Source organism: Osmia lignaria, chromosome 14, assembly GCF_051020975.1.
Source record: "Osmia lignaria lignaria isolate PbOS001 chromosome 14, iyOsmLign1, whole genome shotgun sequence".
NCBI classification, from domain to species: domain Eukaryota; kingdom Metazoa; phylum Arthropoda; class Insecta; order Hymenoptera; family Megachilidae; genus Osmia; species Osmia lignaria.
Window position 1 is genome coordinate 6,839,229 of NC_135045.1, and position 20,405 is coordinate 6,859,633.

Sequence of the window (20,405 nt, forward strand, 5' to 3'; positions counted from 1 at the left end):
CTTGATACTTACAATTTCGAACCATAGTAATGGTAATACGAAGTTTTCAAATTTTTCCACTCGAGCCATGTGTCCAATATTTTGCAGTGCCATGTTTATTTGGAAACGGAAGGCCAGTTTAAGAGGAAGGCCTGACTGTGGCTGAACGTATGCAAATGATTCGTGAAGATCTGCTCTTGGGGTCAAACCCTTGACCGCTGCCAACAGACTTGGATCAGATTTGTAGAAATGCGGATACGAGAGAGCGATTGGGAAACCTGTAAACATCGAAATGGTAAGGAATAAGAAATTATAATTATCAACATATTTTCACAATTATTCTAACGATAACATGAACGTAGTGCATGTGTATATTTATGAGTATTATCGTTCTGAATGTATTATTCATTTTAATTTATAATGACGTTCATTAACGCATACTTTACACATTACGCATAATTATCATAAAAGTTTAATCATTTACATTGACGTGCATGAACGATAGAAAAAGTAAGGTGAAAGCAATAAACCGTAACGATACATGTGACATAACCAAAGTACAGTTACTAATTTATAAATAATTGTCTTACCATAGTAACAATCGGTGACATCAATTAAACCAGGCTTCAAACAGTATCCCTTCCGACAGAAACATTTGTTTTCTGGATTGTAGGCACCATTGTCTAACACGTTCTCCACAAACTTGTATTTATATGCGTGCAATCCTTGGATGTATGTTTCTTCAGTTTGAGTCTATAAAATTTTATTTCAATTTCGTTTATTGTACTTTTCGACTTGGTATTTTGAAAATTTCAAATTAATTAAAATTTTATTGAACACTAAAGTCTTGAGATATTAATAATTTTTTAAATGAAGAGTATTTAAATTATTCTACACGCAATTAGTGACGTGTATGCAAATATGTATATTTATAAAATATTTTCTCTTTCCAAGTGATTTGAAGCATTACCTTAATTCGCACATTATTTTATATAATTTACATACTGTTTACACGATTTAATATAATATAAACATCTAAATGTTCGCAAGTTACTCATCATTAATTACTGATGGAACAATTTTAATTCAGGATTAAAATTTGCATACTTGAAATTTCTATAGACTTTCAATGCTTTTAAAAATGTTTAAATTTGAATAAAATTCGAAATGATTCAACATACCATGTACGCGCTGCGACATAGACTCTTTCTGAAGAATAATACAGTGTCATTTGGCTCGAGGTAACTTGGAAATTTCACTCCATCACTAGCATGGTTTACATTCGCGCATTTTCCTGTCCATTGTGGTAGATTATAATCACCATTATATTTTTCAATTAGTCCTGTTTCACGAATGTCTTTTTCTCCGGTGTAAACGGTTTCGTAATCACCGTCGAAATCGTACATCTAGGGGGTCAAATAAATCATAAATAAAATCATTATGAATTAAAATGCCTGTAATTTAACAACATAATTTACTGTAGGCAGAAAGTATGAGTAGGGAAATACGATAGATGGTTTCCTTGGTAATAGATGACTGATATTAATTGCCGACTGCACGAACTTTCATATTCATTAGATTTCTATTAGCATTTATAATATATGTAACTCAAATTTATAGTTATGACTTCAGAAAAAAGAAATGCTGAATGTTTCTAAATGTTTTTTTCTTCTTTGAAACTGTTATTAATCTGTAGATTCTTTACAAAACTTACCCTATCAATAAGACCCAATTTATCGAATTTGATCCAGGATGGCATCATCTTGTTACCAAGAGTGACAAGGGTAGATTCGTATCCGAACATGAATTCTTTAGCAGTCATTTTGACCAGAGGCTGTGAATTTGTATTCATAATCAGTAGATTCAAACCCAATCTGGTGAAGTAGCTAGCATCCTTCATCACATTTGTGATACTCTGAAAGAAAGAAAGAAAGAAAGAAAGAAAGAAAATTATTCAAGACAACGAACTTCTTGAAAATGTACACAATTAAAAGGGAAATTAATTTGTCACTATTTGTTAATTAACACATTCGCAACTGTTGACGTACTACTAGGTATTTCCACAGCATTCATATTTTTATATTAGCAATTCATAAGAGATAATGTTAATTAGAATTTAAAAATTTCAACAAAATATACACCAGCTCTGCAAATAACTAAATATTTTACAATTTTCGTATTTAGGTTTCTGTCATTGGATCAGAGTGATCTTACATTCGCCTTGCGAAGGTTAATTAACATCATCATCTCTCTTTTCGGTCGTAGATTTTCAATTTTCGAGTTGCTACTCAATTAATCTTCCTTATTACGAAGCATGATATCCAATGTGCGCTGCAGTTAATTAGCGATGATTTGTTACGGTATAACATTAAACAGGATATAATTTATCCTCTGCTTATTTCATTCCGTATATTTTATTCCGGTATCAGGTTAAACGATCTATGAATTGATCTATCCATTGAATTAAACAATTAACAAAACTTTCCTAATTTTTATCTTTTTATCAAAAGTTCTTGTAAATTGACCAGTTGTTCAACTAACCTACCATAAGAGGATCTTGCACGCCTTAAGTCAACGTTCCTGTTAATTGCATACATATGCATGCATCGGGTGTACCAGTACGTACACGCGTTGCATAAGGATGCACTTGACAGATTGTTGCGAACCATCATTGTTAAAATGGTTCTTTTGAGAAACGTAGATCTTGTTTCATCACCGCTCATCCATCATTTTTCTAGTCATGTTTATTCAGTAGCTATTGAAATACTATAGGGTGCTTTTAACCCTAGAGGTACTATTCATTACTATCAGTGTTGACCGATATTTAACCCCCTTTTATTCGCCGATGAAATATCTCACGTATTATTATAATTTTTATGCAGAGTGATCCATTTTAACACGTTGAATGCCGCAGTGAAAATTGTCGCGTGTAGTAAGATACATTATAATACAAGGAAATGAAACGTTGATGTCGCGAGGGTCGTAGGAGATTAAAATTTACATTTTACGTCTCAGAATGTTTCATTTGATTTGAAGTCGTATTATTTGCATATTGTTACATCCTCGATTAACGGTGTATAGGCGTAACGACGGAAATCGACAATTAGACGATTGCAAAAAGATGTTTGTGCAGTAAACATTGTGTGTAAAGAAGTATTGTGTTTCTAAAATATGATACCTCTAATTATTTTAAGTAGTATCGTTATCAACCTTGTACTTTCATTATGAAATATTCCTTCGATTGATTATAGTTCACGGTGCTTTCTCAACGCGAACATGATGCATCCGTTAAGAATGCCTTCGTGCAACGAATGGAAATTTATTGTACGCACACAGAAAATTGCGGTTTTCTTTTATCGGACATAATTCTAGGGAAGATGAATCACATGGAAAATTTCGTTTATTCTTTTCCGCATTTCAGGAATTTTTTAATTGAGAATAGTATTCGAAATAGACCCTTTTTTTCATTGGGTAACAAGAATATAAACTTAGAACTTGTTTTCTTCTCATTGTCAATCACTATTCGTCTATTTTTAATTATATTTATCTAGACGACACATCTTGTATGTGTATCATTATTCTTTTATTATACCTATGTTATCATAAAAAAAATTATACTACTAAGAAGTTAATTAACACTAGATTGCCGGATTCACACCCGTCAAAATAGGTATAGCACATATGGATTTTTGGAACTAAGGAGCGGGGAGGGGAAGGAATTAGTATTTTTATACATTTCATAATTCTATTAAAAACCAACATATGTTTTAAGAAAAATTATTTAAGTTTTTCTACATATATAGCAATAAAATCGTAAATGAATCAAATTGACACGCTCCGGCAATGTAGTGTTAAATACGATTGATTTAAATAAGCGAATAGATATTCAGATCGAATTTACGTCACGAATATCGGTTATTAATCGAAGAGCTCAAGGTTCACTGATGAGGCTGGTTATAAGTCAACAAGCGAAAAAAAGGGCGGAAATGCAAATTCATGATCTGATTCCGTTTTGAAAAGATGTAATTTGTTGGCTAACATTACGATGACATTTTTATGCTTTGTTGTTTATTCGATTGAAGATTTTATTATTCACGATGATTAGCTAACTATTGCTCGAGGTACTTCCAATTAAAATAGACTTTTTTTTTAACCAAAGTTGAATGGTTTCAACAATAACCACGCTGATGATTTACTGACGATCGGTTCACGATCCGCTCTTGGTTTAATTAAATTTCAATTTTTAACTTACAAAATTGATTTACAGTAACATGAATAGCTTCTTTGCAACATAAACAAAACGAAAGTCTAGCGGTGCTACTCTTCAAAGAATAAAGTTTGATAAACCGTTGACCTCATTGGCAATCGTCCAACGCTTGGAAACAATTTATCAATCTGCTACTATGTATTTATTGTTCGATACACGACGAACACAATATTGAATGATTTTTCGGAAGAATCAGTTAATCATTCGGACGGATAACTTTGATATTCCTTTCGCGTTCCGTGTGCAACTCTTTATCTTTGTATTAGACGAATAAACGACATTGATCGAGCATTTTATGCGCTCGTTTTGTCAATTTTAATGTATCGTACTATTTGAATATTATCTTTTGATAGAATGCATTTTAAATGAGAAATGTAAAATTGGTCGTTCTTACAACTTTGGTTATTCTACTGTGAAAACATGAATTATTAAGGATATGAATGTTTAATTTTCAAATTTGAAATTTCAATTTCCTACCTTACACTATTAATATAATATTGATGCTAATCAAAGTTATTTAATGTAGAATAGCAGAATAAATAATTAACCCGTTGACCTATCCGCGGTACCGAAAATCTAATTAATTAAAAAACAGAAAAAAATTAAGATAGCCTTAATATTATGTCAAAATTATGGATTAATAAACTTGAGGTATAAATTGAGAGATTATTCTAAGTAAATTTAATTATTTCTATTAACATGCGTCTGACCACATATTGATATTTCTACTGCGGCAGTCGTTAAATGGAAAGATTAATAATTCTGAAATAATTGGGAGCAATCAATGCGAATCGCACTATTCTATTCATTGCTACGTATGCTATTCTGTTTCGTATCGTTAAAGTATTTAACATTATTTCCATACTTTTAATTATTTTAATGAATTAAATTTGCGATAACCTTCGTGATAGATAACATGCTATAATCGTAACATTTATCCAAGATTATTATAAAATTAATTCGATATGATATGCTTATAAGAATCAAGCTAAATTATTGATTATAGAAAGGTCATTCGATTGATATGATGATGTTTATATTCGCGTAAAACTCCGTACGATTAAATTGATATTTCATTGATTGCGGTGTACCTATATAGAGATATCAACACGACCTGAAACAACACACGCAAAAGCATCGCGTGTGAAATCTTTTCTTTTAAAAGGCTATATACGCTATACAGATCATTTTAAATCTGTCGGGTCGCATACGTCATTTAATTGTCCTCGCTACGGTTTAGCGTGCACACATATTTATCAACGTTGCAAAATATCTCGTATGAATTGACCAAGAGCTTGTTATTTTTTGATTTTTCCTACCGGCGCCTCTCGACACCGATCAATTTATCTTTCGCGAATTGAAAGCAAACGAAAACAAATTCAAACTCGTTTAACCCGTTAAGTGCCTTGGTGCAAGTGGCCAAACGCTAATCATTAAAACTGATTTACTTTCAATTCTAAGTTTTTCATTTGCTACCTTATTAAAGTTTGTCTACCTTTTTTTTTTATTGAAGTATGTTAAATTTTTCATGATAGACATCGGTGACCACCACGGCATTTAAGGTGATATCTAATAATATGTTTCGTATATTTCTTACTCAACTATCTCAGACTGCAAAAACGATAGTCATTTAATCACTGAGAAATTAAAAAAAAAATTAGAACACAGAAAAAGCGCACTAAGCGCTTAATTAATACAGGAGAGTTGTAAAGTACCGAGAATACCAATTATAAGAAAAAGTAGTGTTTAACGCGATTATAGAAATTTACAGTATACGAGTCGCGTTTTTCAATTTCTTGTGGGTTATTATTATGTTTCCGAGATAAAAAATTTGATCCGGTAAATAAATTATTAGGGAAAATTTTTTGTTTCTATTTACCAGTAAAGCAATATTTGGTAGTATCGCTTCATCCTCTTCCCTGCCTCCGCTCATTTCCGGTACATATTTCAGTGGATGATGCGGGAATGTTGTCACAGTGCCGTTGTCGTTGAACTTGACATCCGCGTGTTCGAGCACCTCTCTGAAATTTTCTAGAAATTATTCTCTAGAAATGAATAATTAATTGATTTAAAAAGAGGTGTCCGATCGAAGAGAAAATATCAAAGTTCATAATATAAAGAACATATGTTTCAAATTAAACACTATTCATTTTTGTAGCATAATTTTAAGATAATGTTATCTCATGAATTTGTATATATTTAAATTGACTAACTGATATGCAAGAATAATGCAACAATCTAATACTACGAAGTTCATCGAACTTCTTTTTCTTTGTCAAAATATTGATTGATCGATGATTATGTATACATACCTGTAAGTATAAGGGCCAATTTCCTGGAACTTGAGCTTACTCTCCTTACCGGACATGTATTCATCGCGATTCGTCACGTTGAATAGATAGATCTTTACGTAAAGCTCGACATCGGGTTTCCGCCATAGTTCGAAAATTTCACCGCCGTCGCTGAATATCACTTTCAACTTGAAAAGTAGATCGTACGGTTGAAGTACAAAGAGGATGCAACCAGTGGCAAGACCGAGCGAGCCCAAAGTCATCAGCATGAAAATACCTGCACGTAGATGATAAAGAGTTGGTCAATGACGCATTCGTGAAAATTGTCACGATGAGCTAGCGATTAAAACAATTAACGTAATAATCTGATACAATTTAAATAATTAAAACCTCAACAGAGGTTTTGACATTATTGCTCAAAATTAAAAGGTGCGATAGAAGAAGGCCCACTGGTTAAGTCATTGTTTAAAAATTTCATAGGAGTCACTGTAATTTGTAATAGTAGAAATCAAATTATTGTTCATAGAAATATTAGAAATGGCGAAAAGTGGAGCCCGAAAGTGGTATTTTGTTATTACAAAAATTAGTCGCACGTTTGTAACTTTGAAAAGGTTAATTAGCACATTTATCCCTCGAACAGCCGAAGGATATTGAAATCTACCTGTTAAGAAATTTTATCAGGTGCCACTGAACATTTTGTTACACGTGACAACATTCGAAGGTTTTCTATTTTACGGACGATTTATAACATTGTAGAACCTTTTATTCAACCAGGATCTTAGCAAACAGGCAAACAAATTACGTCGTGGTGTAACACTTGTTTTTCTTTCTAACGAATGACCGACAACGCATAGATGATTTTTCTCGGTACAAATTAAATGATTGTCTAGAATTCTTGCACGCTTCAATTGCGTAACAGAATAATGATCTACTTCTTTCACGCGTCTTAATTTTTTTGCTTAGAATCTGACAAGATTCTAATTTAGCAAACTCGTTTCAAATTATACCGCCAAGTTTGCGACTTCCGACTTGTTTCAAAATATTGCGTGTCGCGAATGATTCGTCGGATTTGCATGAGACATACTTGGAATACGTGGGAATTCCGGTTTACTCTGAAATTCTTCCTTTATCTCATATACGTGTACTCGGTCGAAAATCGTTTGATGAATTTTAAGAGAACACGCAACGAGATTCAAGGAAAACGCACCGGCGCGGCGTTACGCTGATTTTTAACATACTTGATCGTGCCATCATCTTTCTTTTCTAAGAGAATGAATATCATTTTTCTGGCGTTTAATCGCAGTCTCGGTTTAAAAAGATACAGCAGGGACAAAGTTTTCCTACATTGTTGAATTTCAAATTAGTATAATTTAAGAATCTAATCTATCTTTGGGTTGTGTTTGACTGAACATCCGCCATTAGATTTTAGAATCTTAGAATCTTGGAATTTTTTAATTTTTACATTTTAGAATCTTATAACCTTAGAATTATATACTACTGACGAAGCCAGTCTCCATTTTTAGGGATCAAAGCCCCCTTGGTCCCTACCTAACGACGCTAATGTACACCATTCGTGTTTCGAAGGTTAATCATTTTATAAGCAAAAAATCAAGAAGAATTCTGTGTACCTTGTCCCTGCGAGTGTTGTCCGCATAAAATTTTAATAAACTTACCTATTGATGGACAAGCACTTTAGGCTATCTTCCTAAAAGTGATCGAGTCGGGATTCAATATGAAAAGGAAATCAACATTGCTCATCGACGCACGATAATTAACCTGACATTCATTAAATTCATTCGTTCGCGAAGCATTTACGTGTTCTCTTACGATGTTGATCCTTGACGGAATAAATTTATTGCGACGACATGTTGCGTATCACCGGGATTTGCAGCGTGTTATTTATCGACTCGTTCGCGAAGAATTACGAAAAACCTTGGATCGTCTTTGAGATTAGGTACGAAGGACTTTTCCTAGTTTGGATTCTGCGTAATCTTCTATTCTTATTACGCTAATTTTGATGAAATTTGTCATTGTACAATTGCAAGAAGATTCAAAAGATTCATACTTCTCTAAGATACATGCAAGTGGCTTGATAGCTAGAAATCTTTAACATTAATGAAAATTGGTTTCAATGAATCAGTGAGCTCATGAATTATACACACTTGCACGGATCTAGAGCGTAAAAATCAACGCGGAAAATTACAATGATTTACAATTTACAAAACACGCAACAGACTTGGAAGTTATAAGTCGTTAATGCTGACTCATTCATCTTTTCGCTATGGCAATATTCAATTCAAAGTTGTTCGCATTATATTTACATAGTGACCGTGTAACGATTCGTGCCTATAGTTACCCTCAGAAGCGAAAGGGTTAATTTCACACGTTGAAGCGTTCAAGAAACGTTTAAATTCTCAAGATTATACGCGATTTCTGCGCATTTTCTCTTCATAACTATCCACAAGGTGGATCGAATTATAATCCATTGGCCACGTAATTGTATTGGGTATCGTCTACGCGTCACGGACCAACACCGATTCATCAAGAAACGACGAACGTAGGTATAACTGATTGCTTTGGTAACCGTTAAGTAATCTCGTGATAGATGACGAGGAATACCAATGGTGTCGCGGAAATACAGTGGCAAACGTGGATTCTTCTCGCGAAGGACGAATGACGATTTTTTGACGTAGTCCGAACACGGTAATTTCGTGGGTATTCGGAGAACAATGGGGAACCACGAATCATTATGTGTTTCACGAACGGGATACTGTCTGCTCGTGATTTTGCATCAAATACAGTCCAATCATTTCCGATTCATCAAACAGAAACATACATTGTTATATAGTCTTATCATCTTGTTGGAATAACGCACGCGAACGGTATTATTACGTGTAATTGGTGAAATGAACGCGTTGAAAGGAAAATGACCAGAGGCAAATTTGTTAAATATGCAACACTTCCAGTTAGTTGTTTTCCACGTGATGGTATTATACACTGATTCACAAACGAGAGAAAAAAAAGGCGGCTTGCTAATGACATGTGCTTTTATCGCGTTTCTCGAACGCGTGGCATAAATAGAGATCAATATCTTTCTAGAATTATCCAGTAAATGTAGATGCTTCTATCACCGTTACTCTTCAACATCTATTCTTTAAACTCAAATTCATTTATTTAATGACAAGGGTGCTACGATATGAAATTGTCAAATTGTGAATGATGACGCTTCTAAAATTGTATAATAAATTACCAAAAATTCAAGGAAAGAAAGAGAAGGTACCCCCTGTGGCTGGGGGGTTTAGAATACAGCCACGGTATCCCCTGCCTGTCGTAGGAGGCGACTAAAAGGGGGCGAAAGGGACGGTATAATATCTGAAATCTCTAGACATTAGAAACATTAGTATTTGAAGGGAAGTAGCTATCTAATATTTGGCCTTTTACAAAAAATATTTGCCAATCTCTGATCTAAACGAGCACCTTCGTTCGATGAAGTTTTTTTCGATACTTCAAAGTGGCGGTTCGGTTTAGCAGGTGAATGTTAAGGCGCGGACAGGATTCGAAGCTTAACAAACACGTGTCTCTAAGTTTCGTAGAGTCGTTTTGCTCTCGACTATTGCAAGATTGCTGGCAGTACGGCACGATGTGGTAATAATTTTCCGGCGGCAATCGGGACACGACTGCAAATGCGGCATCCAATAGAAAGTGCATATTTGTCCTGTCGTTATATTTTATATCCATAGATTCGCGCCACCTTAATGGATGTACCATTGTCGAAACACAAGCTTCTGTGCGCGGAAAAGGAAATTACGAAATGTTTGCCGGAAAGATATTGTGTTTCGAGTGTCTCTCGTAATCGTTAGAGCGTTTGATTGGAAATCATTGCATGGGTTATCAATTTCAAATCTTTATTAGCTTGCATTAAACTACTTGACGAAATCTTTGACTCTCATAAAAATGAACTAATTCAAAATAGTCGAACATATGTCCTATTTAATAATCTCATGAATTTTGTCAATAGATAAAAAAGTTGCATTTGACGTTCTATCAATATTACTTTTCAATGAATATGTTAGAGGTTCCATTTCATTCGATATCTTTTCGCCAGATTAGTTTGTATTTGCATTGCTGAGTCAACACAGCATCGATATAACGTCTGTTCATTAAGTGTATACATTGTAACAACGATGCTCGACGAGTGCACATGCAAACGTATGCAGTTTATCCTCAAGCTGTCAAGAGTTGATGACTCCGTGCAATGACTTCGCAGTACACATCGAGACAAAGTACGTACAGCCGATGTTCAGTTCGGCAGTTTATGGATTTTTTCAACAGTCCTCTGTGATTCGTGAAATTGCTTCATGTAAATAAATGCAGGCACGTGCGTACCTTTTGCATAATCACAGGCACGACTCGGCTTTTTAAGAGGCGAGGGCAACCATTTGTGGAATGTCAATTTCAAACGAGACAGCTACTTGGACGGATAATAAGGCAACATTTTCGTGGTGAATGGCATTTACAGATGTTTGCTTTCGTTATATTTGCGGATGGTGCATTTTTGGCGCAATGGTACTCGTCTTTCTTCTCTTTCTTTGCATTCATCTCAAAAGAAGATTACGAAATTAGTTAAAATGGCAAACGAAAGTATAGAACTAAATTTGTAAATCTAAAGGAATTTGGAAAAATACTGTGTAGAATTATTTTTAAGTGGAATATTGAAGGTACAATTTTGCACAACAAAGACAGTCGTAAAATTATAGAAAGTGGTAATGAATGAGGCTAAACGAGTGCATAATGATGCTTCATAGTTTTGAAATAGTTGCGTAATGATAGTTCACAAGAGTAATTCTTTCCTCCTTCTATTGTTTCGTAAGCGGAGATCAATTGAAAAACCTTCTAATTATTTACTCCTTTCCACTATTTGTCATCATCATTCACTTTTTGCGTTCATTTGCAACTTCTAAGCAATTGAAAGATAAACTATACAATGTTTCATCAGTGTCTCGAATGCGACAAAAATCACATTGAAGCGATGGTATTTTGCGCAAGTAAATCAATTAAAGTCCTCCCATGGTGTTTTTTTGAATTAGCATTCCGATGGGTGCACCAAATGTCACCGATGAGCGATCAAATTGTAAAGCTTCACTTTGACATTTTGAAAGGGGCACATCTTGTACAAATACCTAAGTATAATTAGATAAAAAATGCTACATCAAGATGTACATCTGTAAGGAACAATTAACGGGATTCAAAGGACCGGTTTTGATCAAATTTTCCAGCCCGTATGAATCACAGAGAAAGAAACAGTTAGTCGTAAATTAGATACATTAATCACCATGAGAGATCAGTTTTTACGAAGATTCCAACTCCTTCATCGATTAATTATAAATTTTAGGTCTCTGTTGGAATTTAACTTTTAAATGATTTCAGCCACTCCACTGTGGCTTGTATTTCATATTTAAGATAGATTTACTACGTTGTGCAAATTCTTCCTAGTATTTGAACACGCTGTTATAATAATTCGAAGTTGTGGGAAATTATGCATTCTATTAGATTAATCGACGATTCTTCCTTCTATTTTTGTTTCCTAATTATTTGCGCATAGATTCCAATGCTATTCTTGGTGAGCAAGAAAATCGCGTATTGCAAATCCATGCCATACCAGTTACTAGAACTGGTTTAGCGAAACAGCAGAAAATGGTACCTTTCGTTCTAAAAAACTTCAGTATCATCCACTCTCTTCGCATAATCCTACCATAAGATCTGATAAGAAAAAGATGTTTCCATTACATTCTATGGTAAATCGAACATCAGTCGCAGTTCGAATAACTGCGGACCTGAGATACCAATTATGCTAATCAGATTAATCACACGTGGAATATGAATATAAAGTTCTACGTAAAACTTATTAAAGTATTTCTCAGGCTTGTTGAAACAGGTACGGTAGGTGAGTTCGGTCTGGAAATTTCTGATAGCTTGATTTTGTTGCTTTAAGTCATGGTGAACCGGTTCCCGTCGATGTATCCGGTTGTTTTTACAAAATGACTCCAATGCCGTTTCCGCGTAACGAAAAATTACCTTCAGGGTGTGCACGTCATTTTCTATGGAGTTCCTTTTCTTTTTTCTTGTTTTTGTTTTGTTTATCTTTAGTCGTTGACCGTAAACTTGGAAGCCGTGTAAAGAGCTCCTTATCGGAGGTGATTGTAAATTGTTCGCTTTAATGTATTTAATTGGAATGCATTGCACTTTTAAAGAATCGTTAAGGTTACAATGCGCAACGCTTTGTTCGGCGTTGTTCTCGTTCTTTTTTCTAAAGGAACATGGTTCCTAAATGGGAAACCGATCGCCATTTACGCCGATAAAATCTGGAAGATTCCAAATGATTTTTAAATAGCTCGTTGTGTCATTTAGGTAGATTCCATGAAAGGAAACGACGCATAATATGGGTAATTAGGTGAAACAGAGATTGTCTTTCTATGTGGACTGTTCTGTTTGAATTTTTATTCTGAACTGTTCAGAGTAAACTTTTTTATTGCACGCGATAAAGATAATATTGGTAATTTTATTATAGGTGTTAAATTGTCAGGTATTCAAATAAGTTGTGAAATGAGGTGAAACATTAGATTGTTTTTCTATCAAAATGGACATTTTGGAATTTTTGCTCTACACTGTTCAAAAACTACTTTTCTATAATAAATTTGAATGTAGAAAGTAATAAAAATAATATTGGTAATTTGTATTAAAAAAATGCTAATTTCAGCAACTCGGGTAGCATTTACAGAGTAGATATTTTAATATTCAGGAATTTTACTTTAGGATACATAAAATAAATATTCCATTAATAATTTCGGGATTAAGTTAAATTTATGTTCTTTTCAAAAAATATTTCATATCAAAGGCTAAAGGCGAATTATTTCGTTGAAAACAAATGAGATAATTAACCAAATCAGATTAATTAAATTGGTTTTTTCAAGAACGTTCTTCATGTGTCAAAATTCATATTATTTCAATATGGATGTCCTATTAATTTCCATCCATTGTCTAATTTCCATCGATTGAGACATCTCAAATAATATGGCAAAAATTTATGTATATATATTCTGTAAGTGTATGTATTCAGCTATAAAATTAAAGATTTATCGAATGTCAATAGGTGGAAAGGGAAAGTCATTTTTGAATTTCAAATGTAGACTAACTGAGTGTTCTTAATTTTCCTTTTTTTATAAAACACATACATCAGATTGGTAATTAAATTTGTGATTTTCCTGCATAGTTTACTTCAAAATACACATGAGTCTATTAGCAAACGAATATTTATTCGAATGGTGTTTGCTTTAATTGGAAATTGTTATTCGTTGAATTTTAATAAATAATTTTTGGAAATGGAAAAATATGTAAATCAGACATTTTTTAAGATATCAAAGTGAGAAGTAACTAAATAACAATAATAATAGCAAGGCATTCAATGCATTTTGAAATCTTCCGTTTCTATTAACATAAACAATTTGTACAATAGAATTTTCAACGCTTTGTCCTGCCATAATATCATATAAAAAAGAAAAAGGATGTTTTCTGAGAAGTTTGGTTTATTCATGGTACATTGAATGTGACCAGAGAAACCATTACCTGCCTCAAGTTGTTTTATGTCGACCATGAAAAGTTACTTTCAATGTCTACCGTTGCTTTATCGAAACCGTCTGTCTAGCTTTCTCCTCGTTGATTTGCTGTGAAATGATTTGGTCGTAAGTCAGGTCAGTGATTTCATAATAATTGGATGAATGAATTTTATTTTTTTTCATCAGTCACTGTTTTTTTTTTGCAATCAGTCTAGACATGTCTCGCGTTAACGAGCTATCGTTAATTTGTATTGTTAAAATACCAGTTCACGGCATTGAATGAAGAAGGAAGCTTTTCATATTCGAGGATTTGATGGTGTTCTTACGATTCTCCGATGCGTGTGTCCAGGAAGGATAATCATTATTAGCATAAAGTACGCGTGCCGTTTTTTTATTGCTTCATTGAAATCTTCATATGGAGACGGGCAATCTCCTTTCTTTTTTTTTTCCTTTGTTCTCACTGGAAAGGTATTGTAATTGCTTTGTTGATGGCGAGCATGCTATCGTTGTACAAATTGAAAGGTAACGAGAGAATTAGGCGAAACTGTGTTCCTTTTTTTTACTTTTTAAAAACATTTAATCCTAGGACTTTTGACTCATGCGATAATTTAAACTTTTTTCATTTCCTGAATTCGAAATCATTTCCTTACATATACGGTATTTTGTTTAATATATGCAAATTTTTGATTTAAAAGTTTAACTGCCCAATTTTAATAGAAGCATCTTTTTATATATTATGAAGGCGTGGGTCACAATTGACTTGGCATTCAAAGTTTGATGTAGATAGAGTTGTGTAGGTGTATAATATACGCCTACATTCACTATCAGGTTTTTAATTAAATCGTTGGAAACGTTTATTATTATTTATTATTCCGTCTGAATATTTTTGAAAGGATAGTTCAAAATTTATATCGGAAATATAACGGTTTTGAGGCGTTAATGATACGACAAATTGTTTGTCGATTTTTTGTTTTCTTTTCGATCGTTGACTTTGAGAGAAATATTCTTGCGGCCATCGGTTAGCTCACTTGATTTTATTAATTGTAAATTTACGTTATTTATAATTTGACATTTGATACAGTAATGCCTTGGGAAATGATATTTATATTAAAAGTTAACCCCTTGATAAACTATGCGATTATAAACCGATCTTTGTTTCTTACAGTTCTCTGATGTTCTCTGAATTGAAAAATGTTAATCGATCGATGCCCAACACTGCTTCCATTGCACGCAATAGGCTTTGCAGGTGGATTTTATAAATCTCGCGTGCAATTTTACTAGATGCAGTAATTTAATGTAGGGTGGTTATCAGAGCATTGATATAAAGGTCTCGGAAATTTATTAGCACGAAATAGGAAGTAATTAACTATCATCTGATGGAGGTTCTAGTGTTCAAGACGCTTCATGTGTGAATAAAGAGATCAGTTCTCTATTGCTATCGATGCACAACCGTTTCTACTAACAGTTACATCCGCATACCTATCTTCACTTACCATTTTAAGTGCAATTCAAATATGTAGTTGACTACAAATTATAAAAACTTGAGATAGAAAAATATTTGCATTCTCTTTCTAAATAAGATCTTATGAAAATTCATACTTGACCTAAATATACTTGATATGGCACTCAAAATGTTAAGGTTGTTATCTTGTTGCAAAATAACTATAATTGATTGACGTTTGGCCCAAATATTATGAATCTTTATTAGGTAATATTTGCATATATTAGGTCAGTCATAATTAATGAGTTAATGTGAATTTTTAACACAACATTATCTAAAGGTTTCCAGTTACAAAAATATATATACGAAATACATAAAAGTTTCACTGTATAAGCTTAGTTTCTAGAAAAACGATATTAATCATGGAACGACCTAATAATTTACACTTTGACTTCCATTTAGAACGATCCTATAAAGTATTGGTGTCTGTTAATCAACATTATTATCGTCGTTAAACCAGTTTATCCTCTGAAATCTGCGCTCGAGAAACAAGTGTTACGTTTCAAGTTAAATAATTTCATAATCGCGCAATTACATTCACGGTGAGAAATACTCCTAAGCTTATGTTGGTAAATGGAAGTTTTATTCGAATGAACGAGTGTTTCAGTCATAAAATCGAAGAATAATGAAGAAGAATGAAACTCAAGCGAAAAGTTATCGAGAGCATTTTTCTGCTAACTGACAATCACTCTCAGTACAGTATTTACTAAGTAAAAATACTCTCAATATTTTATCGTCCAAGTTATGCTCGCAGTCCCTAATCTCTGTTTGATTTATCAGCAAATTACTTACTCTTTGGCCATTTCGGTTTTCCTTCCGTGTGCACCGATAGCGTCGCGTTAAAGAATCGGTTCACCACGATCGACGACTTTCTTCTCAAGTTGTTCGTCCTGTTTATCGCTATCTCTTCCGATTCGCTGGAATCGCTTTGATTTTGATTCACGTTGACGCTCGAGTAGCGTCGACCGGCGATATGATTCCATATCATCATAAAGTCCTTCATGGTATTGCCTCGGCACTCTTGGTGAACGACGAAAGTTCAAGGAACGAGACGCACAAGATACGCGAGGGAATTCACTGATGGTTGAGTTACGAAAATCCTGTTGATTATGTATTGTCCACCTGTTCGCACGGCGAAATGTCGCGATACGGGACCGAGATATTTAACGTGGTCGTTTCTTTGAATCTTGAACACGATTCGATTCGATTCGATCCGATCAGTCGTTCAACACCGTTGCGCTAATCGTTCGAATCATCCAATCGATGCGTGGATACGTCCTGTCGAAATTCAGCCACGATACAAGGGCATGCGGAGTCGCTCCTTTCTGTCACACTCTAAACAACGACCTCGTGTTAGAATCGTCAGTTAAATTTCGCTTTCGAGTCGCTTCACACGATTTCTTCGAATGAACTCGTCCTCGCGAAAAATAATTGCGCACCGCGTTCTTCTTTGATAACCAGTCTGCCTTTTCGAACGCCTACATATATGTTTATAGATGGCTAGAAAAATGTTTCGTTCACCGTCCACGTTATATATGCTGCTCGTTCTCTCGGATCCCGGTGCGAACCGCGTGCCAGGCGCTTCTGTAGAAAAGTGATGAAAGCATGGATCGGTTGACTCCAAAAAATCTGTTATAGTCATTCCGATCCCCACTTGTGTTTCAACCGGCCGATCGTGGTACGTAGCACGTGGACTAACGTCCAATCGGTGAACAGATACCTAGCCCCACTACACAGGTGAAAAAGATCACTGTTCCTTTGGTGGTGGACACCAAGATCATCGTTGTCGCGCGACAATTGCAGTGTGCCGTTCGATTGCAACGATGATCAAAGGTCAATGGAATTATTGCAATGCCGATCGGTTATGCGTCACAGGATACACGGATATTATTCCTTTCCAATATCTGGAGCAGGATTCGTTGAAATCATTTGAATAATTTAAAGCGGTTTAATTTTCGAAAATCCTTTTGAGGGGTCGCAATGCGTCAAGTAATCATCTTTATTCTTCTACGTTCAACATTTTTGCCATTGAATTTTCACAGTCTGAACGCAAACTTTTCTTATTTTTCGTTAGTTTGCTTCGTAAATATTTACGCCAGACTACGTTAAAAAAGTATCTCGTTCCAAATGACTCGGCGAAATTGTATCAACATCGATTAAAAAAATGAGAAAAATGGACAAGCTGGAGTAAAGTTTCGTAATTTCTCAGCTAATAACAGTACTGATTCGAAATGATATGCAGTATTTTTTCAAATTCTGTGTTTTGTTAACTGGTAATTTGAACTGGATCAGTTGGATCAAATTGCAACTCATTAAATGCACGAAGATCGTTCATGGTACATACTTTTTACATCTACCCGTCATTTCAGAATACGTACTCTGTTGGATTCCCCTCTGTGTTAAATTTAACCTCGAAAAGGATTCTCGTCTGTTCGAGGTAAAATGCATCCGCCAGTAAAAATGACGCGGTAGAAACTTCGAAGTGAACTAAAGTCATTATTTGTACCGAAAAAACGTTCCTCAAGATGTTGCGTGAACGTGCGTCAAGTTGTTTCTGATTTCAAGGGAAATTTAGCTCCATGCGTATCTCATCTGGTATTTCCTCCACTTCTTGCAAATTCTTCTGAATGAAACTAGCCATTTTTTGGTTATTTTGGTTACTTTCGCGAACAAAGAAGAGAACATTTCCCAATCTTCACACGACAGCATAAATGTTCCTGTTGATCTCATTTTTGCACATTCATCTCAGCAGATCCGTGCGTACTTACTACGTACGTCAGCGATCGTACACTGAATATAATTCGAACTGTTGTTTTTTTTTTTATTACCTAAGATCTAGTTTCAAGTATGTAGGTATACACTACGCACCGTGACCGAGACATTCATCAACGTGTTGGAGCGTAAAGAAACGTCTACCTGATTAAATCATAATCTTTATTTGTTGTTGCAGTCTTTTCTTTACTTGCTCGTGTTCAGAATTCTATGAATGTGGTGTCACAGTGGAAAAATATATCAATGTTCCTAAATAGTGTTTACTTCATCAAATCCGTCTTTTTACTACTAGACTATGCAATTTTTGTTGTCTATGTTTTGCGGATCTTCTCTTTTTCTTGTTTGTTAACGAAACAAGTTTTTGCATTGTTACGATCGATCACGTCAGAAATTTAATAACGAACAGTCAATTAGAAGTTTTTGAATATTAAAAATTGTGCCATTGTGCATTGAGATTCGAAGAATTCAGATTTCATTTTCTAATAGTTGGGCTACTCGAGTACCAGTAGAATCTGAATTTGAATTTGAGTACCAATAGATTTCTAATAGTTAAAGAACTATACTCAATATATCATTAAATTTCGAGTATTTTAATATTCCTAACAAGAAATAGTGAGATGGATTTCTCAAAATATTTTTCTGACTTCCAAACACATCAATTGTCATGTCAAAATGTTTAATTATTTTTTAAAAGATCATACAGTTTCGGGTTGAAAAAGAAAGAGGTCTGTTTAATTTGCATTTCCGCTGAGAACTATAATACATAGAAATACTGAGACGCGTTAGGATCATTTCGACTATCCTACGCTAACTTCTTCGCTCAACCTTGAAGTTCACATTATACAGGATGTCCTTGACTCCAAACTGGTTCAAGTAATTACTTGGAAAACGTTCGTGTTCAAGGGGTACGTCGTGTATTATTTGATCTTGTTTTAATTCGGTGGAATTAAAGTGCAACATCGAAACAGCATCCTATTCTTTCATATGGTATCCTTGAGGAAACCTACAAAACAATGACCTCAAAGGATTGCATTGTGTTTTCTGTATTCTTCATTCAGAAATAATTGCTATTTGTATGAAAATTAAGAGACTTCAGACAGGAAACGAGAGTAAGATGGTTTCAGGAAATAATTTTTATAACTTTCCAGTGTCATATCTAATTTTTTGTTCGGATCTTTTAAAAAGAAACGAAAGCATATAACAATTTGTAAGGATCTCTTGATTACCAAATTTTTTTGTGCCAAATTAAACGACGTTATCATGGAACAGTTCGTAAATTCTCTTTTATATGGAACGTGGAAAAATTATAATCTGTAAACACCTGCATAACTGGTTGTGGAATTGCTTTATTTCCGAAAATAAAAAAGACTTCCTTAATTTCGCGCTAACGTGTGTTACATACTAAAATATTTTGTCAAAAACACTTTATTCGCGAAATGTTAAAATGAACCCTACGCATCATATAATACATGCATGAGAATAATAAATGCATGAGAAAGCAATTAAAAGGCGGATCATTTGTGTGGAATAATTAAGTTACCATCGTTCTTCAGGGTCCTATTTCTTTCATCTGTTTTTTAAGATTTAATTCAATTTTTTTACCGTTTTATGCTACAATCTAATAACATTCCATAACAGGTCTAATAACGTACAGACCCGTAATATTCTTATATCAGTTGTCTTTGTTAGCGGAACAATTAATTAAAAGTCGAATCGTCTAGCGTCATTTCATAAATATTCATTGTGCGGTATTATTCGAACTGTTTTTTTCCTTTTAAATCTTATTTTTGAGTAGAAATTTCCATCGTTCCGTCAACAGGATCACCAATTTATACTACCACGTATTGGAAAATTTTTATCGATATATTCAGCGGTGATTATTCTTTATGACATTATTATATACAGGGTGATGAAAGGTATGATTAAAACAACGATAGATTCCGTGAATCGTATGACCGTCAGTGTTAAGGACAAGTGAAGGT

At 34.1% G+C, this 20,405-nt stretch overlaps 2 protein-coding genes across 4 annotated transcripts in view; one reads left to right on the forward strand and one right to left on the reverse strand.

The window, feature by feature from the left end:
• LOC117605562 (scavenger receptor class B member 1) overlaps positions 1–20,405 on the reverse strand; it is a 32,837-nt gene that overhangs the window by 2,393 nt on the left and 10,039 nt on the right. For 2 of the 3 annotated variants that reach the window (XM_034327036.2, XM_076692047.1), the window contains exons 2-7: positions 6,559–6,814; positions 6,126–6,267; positions 1,694–1,894; positions 1,161–1,385; positions 570–732; positions 13–257 (exon numbers count right to left, since the gene is read on the reverse strand). In XM_034327036.2, the coding sequence (XP_034182927.1) occupies positions 13–257; positions 570–732; positions 1,161–1,385; positions 1,694–1,894; positions 6,126–6,267; positions 6,559–6,814 (1,232 nt within the window). Of the gene's footprint in view, positions 1–12; positions 258–569; positions 733–1,160; positions 1,386–1,693; positions 1,895–6,125; positions 6,268–6,558; positions 6,815–16,443; positions 17,236–20,405 lie in introns of those variants that run through there. The other variant, XM_034327035.2, reaches the window with a different exon arrangement.
• LOC117605558 (uncharacterized) overlaps positions 141–20,405 on the forward strand; it is a 71,819-nt gene continuing 51,554 nt past the window's right edge. The window contains exon 1 of the mRNA XM_034327026.2: positions 141–274. Coding sequence (XP_034182917.1) covers positions 272–274 — 3 coding nt within the window. The 5' untranslated portion in view covers positions 141–271. The remainder of the gene's footprint in view (positions 275–20,405) is intronic.